Consider the following 12,501-nt stretch of genomic DNA (forward strand, 5'->3'; position numbering starts at 1 on the left):
CTTAATCACGTGATACTATGTCATGTGTATAATTATGTAATGTCATTACCTTTTTTTTTTTTTTGTAGTTATCTTTGGGGTGGGGGAGTGGAATATTTTATAGTTTGACTGTGATAAGACTTATTAAATGTTTTAAAATTGTCTTTTTTTGCTAACTGTTAAAACTCAATAAACACGTTTATAAAATCAATTATGCCGAAGGGTGATAGATTTTTTTATTATTATTATAGCCTCTGAGTGTTCCTATATGTTCTCAGTGCACTTTTTCTTGTTGCAGGTTGCATTTGCTGCCCTTGCAGAGTGTCGTGATGACAGTTCCATAGCTATAAAGCACAGCAAATGGGTAACTTTCTTCCCCCAATTTCAATTTCTATCCTTAATATTCTGCATTTTACAGAAAACATGAAATGATAGCAAGTGTTTGCATGATTGAATCCAACAGGAGGTTTTGTCACGTTCAAAAAGAAGATGGGTTTTGTCTACAATTGAATTACAAGAGGAGGATCGTGGGCCATACCCTAAACATCTAGCACAGGTGATGACATTATGTAAACCAGTCATTACACACACCCTCACTGCAAACTAGGATTCCAAGGTTTCTTAATAACTGATGGTAAATAGTATAACCAAATTTGACACAAAGGTGATGCAGCCTAATTAATTAATTAGTTAAGTCTAATATTTAAAGAACTTAGTTTTCTGGTCTACAAGAAGCATGTTGTTTTGGTACGCAGCAAAATCTTAATTGTTAATGTCAATGCAACTCACGTAGTGTTAGTGTTTGCGGACGATGTGGTTCTGTTGGCTTCATCAGATCAGGACCTTCAGCATGCACTGGGGTGGTTTGCAGCCGAGTGTGAACCGTCCGGGATGAAAATCAGCACCTCCAAATCCGAGGCCATGGTTCTCGACCGGAAAAAGGTGCTTTGCCCTCTTCAGGTTGGTGGAGTGTCCTTGCCTCAAGTGGAGGAGTTTAAGTATCTTGGTGTCTTGTTCACGAGTGAGGGACGGATGGAGCGTGAGATCGATAGATGGATCGGTGCAGCATCTGCAGTGATGCGGTTGCCTTATCGGACCGTCATGGTGAAGAGAGATCTGAGTAGGGGGGCAAAGCTCTCGATTTACCGATCGATCTATGTTCCGATCCTCACCTATGGTCATGAGATTTGGCTCATGACCGAAAGAACGAGATCGCGAGTACAAGCGGCCGAGATGACTTTCCTCCGCAGGGTGGCTGGGCGCTCCCTTAGAGATAGGGTGAGGAGCTCGGTCACTCGGGAGGAGCTCGGAGCCGAGCCGCTGCTCCTCCACGTTGAAAGGAGTCAGATGAGGTGGCTCTGGCATCTTTTCCGGATGCCCCCTGGACGCCTCGCTGGAGAGGTGTTCCGGGCATGTCCCATTGGGAGGAGGCCCCGGGGAAGACCCAGGACACACTGGAAGGACTACATCTCTTGGCTGGCTTGGTAACGCCTTGGGGTTCCCCCGGAGGAGCTGGAGGAGGTGTGTGTGGATCGGGAGGTCTGGGCGGCTTTGCTTGAGCTGCTGCCCCCGCGACCCAATTCCGGATAAAGCAGAAGAAAATGGATGGATGGATGGATGGGACTGGTTCTGAGTTTAAGTTACACTTTCAATAGTGTTAAAATATTAACCAGAGTAACTAAAGTTTTGTTTTATTCCATGATTTATTATTTTTATTTTGTTGTTAATTTTTGTTTCCAAGTCAGTTTCATGGTCCTGTGGCATCCCTGTGTGCAGAGTGTACATATGTTATGAATCCACTTGTGAGGCTTTCTGGCTGTTGCACTTGACTGTAAATACCCAATTCGAGCTCACGCCAAGTTCGTGATGACGTCACGAAAAGGGATTTAATCTATTAGCTTGTTATAATGTCATGAAATGTGTTGTATTATCTTGACAGAATCAAGAAATGTTTTCGTGAAGGTATCACGAAATTTGGGGTGACAGGGGGTGGTGGTAGGGGGTCTCATTGCGGTTAAGGTTAGGGTTAAAAATAGTGACCTAAACTTGATTACCTCACAAAAATGCGACGCATTTTGTGATGGTATCATGTAGAGCCCGACCAATATGGATTTTTTTGAGACCTATGCCGATAACGATATTTGGATGAAAAAAATGCCAATAATCGATTAATCGGCTGATTTGCCGATAGCTGATAAATCAGCCAATGTTTTTTTTTTTTAATGAATAAAATGTTCTTTTTTTGGACCCTTAACAAAAAAGGTATGAGCTAAAAGCTGAAGTTTTGTCCTCATATTGATTAACTTTATAACAGAGTAGAATTTTCAAGTTCAAAAAATGCTATTGGAGCAGTTAGGGGGCTATTCAAACGGGCCAACTACTAAGATATCACTCCTGAAAACAATCTTTGCCATATCACGTGAGGTAAATCTGCCCTACGATTGGATTTTGGAAAACCATGTGACGGATAACCAATTTCGATTGGACACTCACATTGCGCACGTCATCACACATCTTCTATGAGGAGTACCAAGATGGCCGACGGTGGATCGAAAGTCCGGATTTAACTTTTCAGCAAAAAAAAAAGAGTAAGTTTCTATCTCATATCATTAAAAAGTTATTTACAGTTTAGTAAAGCTTGGTCCCAGCCGTTGTATAAGATGGCGTTGGCCCCAGAAGGTTAATGGCGAATGGCAGTAATTCCCAGAACCCTTCCGGACGACTAGTGAATCTGAATGTTTCAACCTCTTAGCAGTAAACGAAAGTTTTTCATGCTAGAAATAATGTCTATACAATGTGGGCTTAATAAAAAGCGTGACCGACGCAATGAAGCACATTTAACACATTACTACATAAACTGAGTTAATCAAACTGAGTTGAACTGAAACAGGAGAAATGTGGGATGAATGTAATCGCAAAGTTATTACAAACAACATGCTTTTGTCAGCCGATCAGTGCAGCGTGACGGCGAACTACGGGGGCCAGTAATGAACACATTTAAGCAGGGGTGTAAGCAGCTCTCAGTTGAATGGAGTCAGAGCTCTATCTACTGGACAAACGGTGCAAGGACATTTTACATTGCAGACACAAACATTATTTCAGTAACTGTTCTGTTTATGAGAAATTATCGGTGTTCTATCGGCAAAATTTCGGCCGATAGTGAGTACTTTGAAAAGGGCTTATATCGGCCGATAATATCCGCCAGCCGATATATCGGTCGGGCTCTAGTATCATGGAGGGAAACATGTCACAGGGCGGAGTAGGTACACTTTGCTTCTCCTCCGCCTTCTTGTGTTTTGATGTGGTACCGTCAACTCAGCAGCGCAGCGCCAGACAAAAAAGCAAGGAAAACTGCTGTTATGCACAGGGGCCTACAGACGGGCTCCTGGGAATATTTGAACTCCAGGCTTTGGGGTTGTTAACTTATTTGCACTTTATTGTATTTTCTGTAGTTGTTTTTTATTTTTAATTATTTTTAGAAAAAAAAGTGCACTGAAGGGGAGAAATCTATATGAAAATAGTCACGTGGCCTCTGTGTGTGTATGTGTGCGTGGATGCGTGTGTATATTGATCACGGAGAAACTGGGGACAGCAGACATTTGCCGTTTGGTATCCTTATGTATTTTGGGTCAAGTATGAACACTGGAAAATCAGAAAATTTATAGGACTAATATTTTTGGAGAAATTAGTGATATTAGCTAACAACAGTCAACAATGGATTTTGTGCTGCAATGCACAAAATCCATTTAAATGTTGTTATTGTGGTTCATGTTAGTTTAGCAGTGTTGGCAGTGTTATTGATTTATTATGTTTTTGTAGTTCATCTGGTTTACTCAGCTTAGTTAAGTGGCATGCTGCGGTTACCATGAGTGAAAACTGTAGTGTGTTTGATGTGTTCCACCACGTCTCATTTTGTATGTGTGTGAAATTTTGATTCCGGACAAACTGGGGAGAGTTGACATTTGCTGTTTGGTATGCTTATGTATTTTGGGTCAAGGATGAATGCCATAAAAACAGAACATTGACAGGATGAATATTTTTAGAGAAGCTAACAACACTTGACAATGGACATTGATATTTACATTCTGAACTCACACACCAATCCAGCAGGGAGCAGTAAGTCATCTATACATTAAAAACATGCGTGCATGTGTGATTTTATTTAGTAAGGTCAATGTAAGTACATATTTCTAAATACATTAAAACAAGGATACATGGATAATTACTTGCTTCCACTGCAAAAAAACATGTTTTCACACCACCCTTTACAGATGCTTTGTAAAGCATCTGTAAAGGGTGGTCCTCCTGGATCAAATTAATAATCTCAGATCATCCAGAAAGGGAAAGATAGTTGACATTTATTCCGTATTAATGGGAGAAATGTTGACCACTCTAAATTCCCTCAAAAGCAAGTGGGAGGGTTGACCTTGGCATGAGCATTTCAGACACCCTTTGGTCTAAGATGATTGGGAGAATATATACATCTTCGATATGTATGAAACATACACAGTCAATTTTGCTGAGTAAAATATACTCTGCCGGGATAACATTTGGTCCCAGTGTAAATAGAGTAAAATACATTCAGATATAGAGTGAAATCAGCTCTACCGTCTTGTCAAATAAAGTGTTTCTACTCCCATAAGAGTTGATTTTACACTGTGATAGAGTTGATTTAGCACTGTGATAGAGTATATTTAACTCTATTTGGACCAGGACCAAATGTTATCCCAGCAGAGTAAATTTACTCTGCAAAATCAAATCAAATCAATTTTATTTATATAGCACCAAATCACAACTAACAGTTGCCCCAAGGCGCGTTATATTGTAAGGCAAAGCCATACAATAATTACGGAAAAACCCCAATGGTCAAAACGACCCCCTGTGAGCAAGCACTTGGCGACAGTGGGAAGGAAAAACTCCCTTTTAACAGGAAGAAACCTCCAGCAGAACCAGGCTCAGGGAGGGGCAGTCTTCTGCTGGGACTGGTTGGGGCTGAGGGGAGAGAATCAGGAAAAAGACATGCTGTGGAAGAGAGCAGAGATCGATCACTAATGATTAAATGCAGAGTGATGCATACGGAGCAAAAAGAGAAAGAAACAGTGCATCATGGAAACCCCCCAGCAGTCTAAGTCTATAGCAGCATAACTAAGGGATGGTTCAGGGTCACCTGATCCAGCCCTAACTATAAGCTTTAGCAAAAAGGAAGGTTTTAAGCCTAATCTTAAAAGTAGAGAGGGTGTCTGTCTCCCTGATCCGAATTGGGAGCTGGTTCCACAGGAGAGGAGCCTGAAAGCTGAAGGCTCTGCCTCCCATTCTACTCTTAAAAACCCTAGGAACTACAAGTAAGCCTGCAGTCTGAGAGCGAAGCGCTCTATTGGGGTGATATGGTACTATGAGGTCCCTAAGATAAGATGGGACCTGATTATTCAAAACCTTATAAGTAAGAAGAAGAATTTTAAATTCTATTCTATAATTAACAGGAAGCCAATGAAGAGAGGCCAATATGGGTGAAATATGCTCTGTCCTTCTAGTCCCCGTCAGTACTCTAGCTGCAGCATTTTGGATTAACTGAAGGCTTTTTAGGGAACTTTTAGGACAACCTGATAATAATGAATTACAATAGTCCAGCCTAGAGGAAATAAATGCATGAATTAGTTTTTCAGCATCACTCTGAGACAAGACCTTTCTAATTTTAGAGATATTGCGCAAATACAAAAAAGCAGTCCTACATATTTGCTTAATATGCGCATTGAAGGACATATCCTGATCAAAAATGACTCCAAGATTTCTCACAGTATTACTAGAGGTCAGGGTAATGCCATCCAGAGTAAGGATCTGGTTAGACAACATGTTTCTAAGATTTGTGGGGCCAAGTACAATAACTTCAGTTTTATCTGAGTTTAAAAGCAGGAAATTAGAGGTCATCCATGTCTTTATGTCTGTAAGACAATCCTGCAGTTTAGCTAATTGGTGTGTGTCCTCTGGCTTCATGGGTAGATAAAGCTGAGTATCATCTGCGTAACAATGAAAATTTAAGCAATGCTGTCTAATAATACTGCCTAAGGCAGGGGTAGGCAACCTGTTCCAGAAAGAGCCATGAGAGTGCAGGTTTTCTTTGCAGCCACTGACTCCACCAGGTGATTTCACTGATAATCAGTGAAATGGCCTAAGGGAAGCATGTATAAAGTGAATAAAATTGGTCCTAGCACAGAACCTTTTGGAACTCCATAATTAACCTTAGTCTGTGAAGAAGATTCCCCATTTACATGAACAAATTGTAATCTATTAGATAAATATGATTCAAACCACCGCAGCACAGTGCCTTTAATACCTATGGCATGCTCTAATCTCTGTAATAAAATTTTATGGTCAACAGTATCAAAAGCAGCACTGAGGTCTAACAGAACAAGCACAGAGATGAGTCCACTGTCTGAGGCCATAAGAAGATCATTTGTAACCTTCACTAATGCTGTTTCTGTACTATGATGAATTCTAAAACCTGACTGAAACTCTTCAAATAGACCATTCCTCTGCAGATGATAAGTTAGCTGTTTTACAACTACCCTTTCAAGAACTTTTGAGAGAAAAGGAAGGTTGGAGATTGGCCTATAATTAGCTAAGATAGCTGGGTCAAGTGATGGCTTTTTAAGTAATGGTTTAATTACTGCCACCTTAAAAGCCTGTGGTACATAGCCAAGTAATAAAGATAGATTGATCATATTTAAGATCGAAGCATTAATTAATGGAAGGACTTCCTTAAGCAGCCTGGTAGGAATGGGGTCTCATAGAAATGTTGATGGTTTGGAGGAAGTTACTAATGAAAATAACTCAGACAGAACAATCAGAGAGAAAGAGTCTAACCAAATACCGGCATCACTGAAAGCAGCCAAAGATAACGATATGTCTTTGGGATGGTTATGAGTAATTTTTTCTGTAATAGTTAAAATTTTATTAGCAAAGAAAGTCATGAAGTCATTACTAGTTAATCGCTGGAATCTTGCTTGCCTCTACTGGTGGTTGGCTCTCACTGCGGTATTGTATCACTTCCTGTTCCGGAGCACAGCGGTGTTTTGCTGTATCTGTTAGCTGTTTAATCTGCGCAGTTAGATTGATCTAGTTAACTAGATAATGATTTGTTTCACAGTGTAATCTTCACGTGCCGTAACTAAAGCACTCCCTCTGCTGAATCACCTCTAAATTATTTACACATTATTCACTTTGTGTGTTTTTAGGAATCCGCTAGCTTAGCGCAGCTACTAGCTCTTAGCCGATTTAGCATGGCGGCTTCTCCTGTCTCTCCCGCACTTTTCTGCTCTGGGTGTGAAATGTTTAGTTATTCCCCGGCCTCCTTTAGCAGTAATGGTACTTGTAATAAATGTAGCTTATTCGTAGCTTTGGAGGCCACGCTGGGCGAATTGGAGACTCGGCTCCGCACCGTGGAAAATTCTACAGCTAGCCAGGCCCCTGTAGTCGGTGCGGACCAAGGTAGCTTAGCCGCCGTTAGTTCCCTTCCAGCAGATCCCGAGCAGCCGGGAAAGCAGGTGACTGGGTGACTGTGAGGAGGAAGCGTAGACCTAAACAGAAGCCCCGTGTACACCGCCAACCCGTTCACATTTCTAACAGTTTTTCCCCACTCGGCGACACACCTGCCGAGGAACAAACTCTGGTTATTGGCGACTCTGTTTTGAGAAATGTGAAGTTAGCGACACCAGCAACCATAGTCAATTGTCTTCCGGGGGCCAGAGCAGGCGACATCGAAGGAAATTTGAAACTGCTGGCTAAGGCTAAGTGTAAATTTGGTAAGATTGTAATTCACATCGGCAGTAATGACACCCAGTTACGCCAATCGGAGGTCACTAAAATTAACATTGAATCGGTGTGTAACTTTGCAAAAACAATGTCGGACTCTGTAGTTTTCTCTGGGCCCCTCCCCAATCAGACTGGGAGTGACATGTTTAGCCGCATGTTCTCCTTGAATTGCTGGCTGTCTGAGTGGTGTACAAAAAATGAGGTGGGCTTCATAGATAATTGGCAAAGCTTCTGGGGAAAACCTGGTCTTGTTAGGAGAGACGGCATCCATCCCACTTTGGATGGAGAAGCTCTCATTTCTAGAAATCTGGCCAATTTTCTTAAATCCTCCAAACCGTGACTATCCAGGGTTGGGACCAGGAAGCAGAGTTGTAGTCTTACACACCTCTCTGCAGCTTCTCTCCCCCTGCCATCCCCTCATTACCCCATCCCCATAGAGACGGTGTCTGCTCCCAGACCACCAATAACCAGCAAAAATCTATTTAAGCATAAAAATTCTAAAAGAAAAAATGTGAAGTTAGCGACACCAGCAACCATAGTCAATTGTCTTCCACCACAGACTAAAACAGTTAAATGTGGTCTATTAAACATTAGGTCTCTCTCTTCTAAGTCTCTGTTAGTAAATGATATAATAATTGATCAACATATTGATTTATTCTGCCTAACAGAAACCTGGTTACAGCAGGATGAATATGTTAGTTTAAATGAGTCAACACCCCCGAGTCACACTAACTGCCAGAATGCTCGTAGCACGGGCTGAGGCGGAGGATTAGCAGCAATCTTCCATTCCAGCTTATTAATTAATTAATCAAAAACCCAGACAGAGCTTTAATTCATTTGAAAGCTTGACTCTTAGTCTTGTCCATCCAAATTGGAAGTCCCAAAAACCAGTTTTATTTGTTATTATCTATCGTCCACCTGGTCGTTACTGTGAGTTTCTCTGTGAATTTTCAGACCTTTTGTCTGACTTAGTGCTTAGCTCAGATAAGATAATTATAGTGGGCGATTTTAACATCCACACAGATGCTGAGAATGACAGCCTCAACACTGCATTTAATCGATTATTAGACTCAATTGGCTTTGCTCAAAATGTAAATGAGTCCACCCACCACTTTAATCATATCTTAGATCTTGTTCTGACTTATGGTATGGAAATAGAAGACTTAACAGTATTCCCTGAAAACTCCCTTCTGTCTGATCATTTCTTAATAACATTTACATTTACTCTGATGGACTACCCAGCAGTGGGGAATAAGTGTCATTACACTAGAAGTCTTTCAGAAAGTGCTGTAACTAGGTTTAAGGACCATCAACATGTCTATTAGACCCCATTCCTACCAGGCTGCTCAAGGAAGCCCTACCATTAATTAATGCTTCGATCTTAAATATGATCAATCTATCTTTATTATTTGGCTATGTACCAGAGGTTTTTAAGGTGGCAGTAATTAAACCATTACTTAAAAAGCCATCACTTGACCCAGCTATCTTAGCTAATTATAGGCCAATCTCCAACCTTCCTTTTCTCTCAAAAATTCTTGAAAGGGTAGTTGTAAACAGCTAACTGATCATCTGCAGAGGAATGGTCTATTTGAAGAGTTTCAGTCAGGTTTTAGAATTCATCATAGTACAGAAACAGCATTAGTGAAGGTTACAAATGATCTTCTTATGGCCTCAGACAGTGGACTCATCTCTGTGCTTGTTCTGTTAGACCTCAGTGCTGCTTTTGATACTGTTGACCATAAAATTTTATTACAGAGATTAGAGCATGCCATAGGTATTAAAGGCACTGCGCTGCGGTGGTTTGAATCATATTTATCTAATAGATTACAATTTGTTCATGTAAATGGGGAATCTTCTTCACAGACTAAGGTTAATTATGGAGTTCCACAAGGTTCTGTGCTAGGACCAATTTTATTCACTTTATACATGTTTCCCTTAGGCAGTATTATTAGACAGCATTGCTTAAATTTTCATTGTTACGCAGATGATACCCAGCTTTATCTATCCATGAAGCCAGAGGACACACACCAATTAGCTAAACTGCAGGATTGTCTTACAGACATAAAGACATGGATGACCTCTAATTTCCTGCTTTTAAACTCAGATAAAACTGAAGTTATTGTACTTGGCCCCACAAATCTTAGAAACATGTTGTCTAATCAGATCCTTACTCTGGATGGCATTACCCTGACCTCTAGTAATACTGTGAGAAATCTTGGAGTCACTTTTGATCAGGATATGTCATTCAATGCGTATATTAAACAAATATGTAGGACTGCTTTTTTGCATTTGCGCAATATCTCTAAAATTAGAAAGGTCTTGTCTCAGAGTGATGCTGAAAAACTAATTCATGCATTTATTTCCTCTAGGCTGGACTACTGTAATTCATTATTATCAGGTTGTCCTAAAAGTTCTCTGAAAAGCCTTCAGTTAATTCAAAATGCTGCAGTTAGAGTACTGACAGGGACTAGAAGGAGAGAGCATATCTCACCCATATTGGCCTCTCTTCATTGGCTTCCTGTTAATTCTAGAATAGAATTTAAAATTCTTCTTCTTACTTATAAGGTTTTGAATAGTCAGGTCCCTTCTTATCTTAGGGACCTCATAGTACCATATCACCCCAATAGAGCGCTTCGCTCTCAGACTGCAGGCTTACTTGTAGTTCCTAGGGTTTGTAAGAGTAGAATGGGAGGCAGAGCCTTCAGCTTTCAGGCTCCTCTCCTGTGGAACCAGCTCCCAATTCAGATCAGGAAGACCGACACCCTCTCTACTTTTAAGATTAGGCTTAAAACTTTCCTTTTTGCTAAAGCTTATAGTTAGGGCTGGATCAGGTGACCCTGAACCATCCCTTAGTTATGCTGCTATAGACTTAGACTGCTGGGGGGTTCCCATGATGCACTGAGTGTTTCTTTCTCTTTTTGCTCTGTATACACCACTCTGCATTTAATCATTAGTGATTGATCTCTGCTCCCCTCCACAGCATTTTCCTGGTTCTCTCCCTCAGCCCCAACCAGTCCCAGCAGAAGACTGCCCCTCCCTGAGCCTGGTTCTGCTGGAGGTTTCTTCCTGTTAAAAGGGAGTTTTTCCTTCCCACTGTCGCCAAGTGCTTGCTCACAGGGGGTCGTTTTGACCATTGGGGTTTTTCCGTAATTATTGTATGGCCTTGCCTTACAATATAAAGCACCTTGGGGCAACTGTTTGTTGTGATTTGGATCTATATAAATAAAATTGATTTGATTTGATTTGACTAGTTAAAGTTAAAGGAATACTCGGCTCAATAGAGCCCTGACTCTTTGTCAGCCTGGCTACAGTGCTGAAAAGAAACCTGTGGTTGTTCTTATTGTCTTCAATAAGTGATGAGTAGTAAGATGTCCTAGCTTTACGGAGGGCTTTTTTTTATAGAGCAACAGACTGTTTTTCCAGCCTAAGTGAAGATCTTCTAAATTAGTGAGACGCCATTTCCTCTCCAATTTATGGGTTATCTGCTTTAAGCTGCGGGTTTGTGAGTTATACCACGGAGTCAGGCACTTCTGATTTAAGACTCTCTTTTTCAGAGGAGCTACAGCATCCAAAGTTGTCCTCAATGAGGATGTAAAACTATTGACGAGATAATCTATCTCACTCACAGAGTTTAGGTAGCTACTCTGCCCTGTGTTGGTATATGGCATTGGAGAACATAAAGAAGGAATCATATCCTTAAACCTAGTTACAGCGCTTTCTGAAAGACTTCTACTGTAATGAAACTTATTCCCCACTGCTGGGTAGTCCATCAGAGTAAATGTAAATGTTATTAAGAAATGATCAGACAGAAGGGGGTTTTCAGGGAATACTGTTAAGTCTTCAATTTCCATACCATAAGTCAGAACAAGATCTAAGGTATGATTAAAGTGGTGGGTGGACTCATTTACATTTTGAGCAAAGCCAATCGAGTCTAACAATAGATTAAATGCAGTGTCGAGGCTGTCATTCTCAGCATCTGTGTGGATGTTAAAATCGCCCACTATAATTATCTTATCTGAGCTAAGCACTAAGTCAGACAAAAGGTCTGAAAATTCACAGAGAAACTCACAGTAATGACCAGGTGGACGATAGATAATAACAAATAAAACTGGTTTTTGGGACTTCCAATTTGGATGGACAAGACTAAGAGTCAAGCTTTCAAATGAATTAAAGCTCTGTCTGGGTTTTTGATTAATTAATAAGCTGGAATGGAAGATTGCTGCTAATCCTCCGCCTCGGCCCGTGCTACGAGCATTCTGGCAGTTAGTGTGACTCGGGGGTGTTGACTCATTTAAACTAACATAATCATCCTGCTGTAACCAGGTTTCTGTAAGGCAGAATAAATCAATATGTTGATCAATTATTATATCATTTACTAACAGGGACTTAGAAGGGAGAGACCTAATGTTTAATAAACCACATTTAACTGTTTTAGTCTGTGGTGCAGTTGAAGGTGCTATATTATTTTTTCTTTTAGAATTTTTATGCTTAAATAGATTTTTGCTGGTTATTGGTGGTCTGGGAGCAGGCACCGTCTCTACGGGGATGGGGTAATGAGGGGATGGCAGGGGGAGAGAAGCTGCAGAGATGTGTGTAAGACTACAACTACTACAAAATATAATGTGTACTATCATGCAGTTTAAAATCTTCCACAAAAGTTCAAACGTTTCAATTTTTACCCAACATAAACCCTATATGTGGTTGTTTGAAACA

At 40.7% G+C, this 12,501-nt stretch overlaps 1 protein-coding gene across 1 annotated transcript in view; it reads left to right on the forward strand.

Annotated features, from left to right (window-relative positions):
• The window catches only part of LOC117511491 (cadherin-like protein 26), a 76,525-nt gene that overhangs the window by 11,843 nt on the left and 52,181 nt on the right, over window positions 1-12,501 (forward strand). The window contains exons 2-3 of the mRNA XM_034171510.1: window positions 278-343; window positions 443-535. Coding sequence (XP_034027401.1) covers window positions 278-343; window positions 443-535 — 159 coding nt within the window. The remainder of the gene's footprint in view (window positions 1-277; window positions 344-442; window positions 536-12,501) is intronic.

This window comes from Thalassophryne amazonica, chromosome 6 (genome assembly GCF_902500255.1).
Source record: "Thalassophryne amazonica chromosome 6, fThaAma1.1, whole genome shotgun sequence".
Classification (NCBI taxonomy): Eukaryota; Metazoa; Chordata; class Actinopteri; order Batrachoidiformes; family Batrachoididae; genus Thalassophryne; species Thalassophryne amazonica.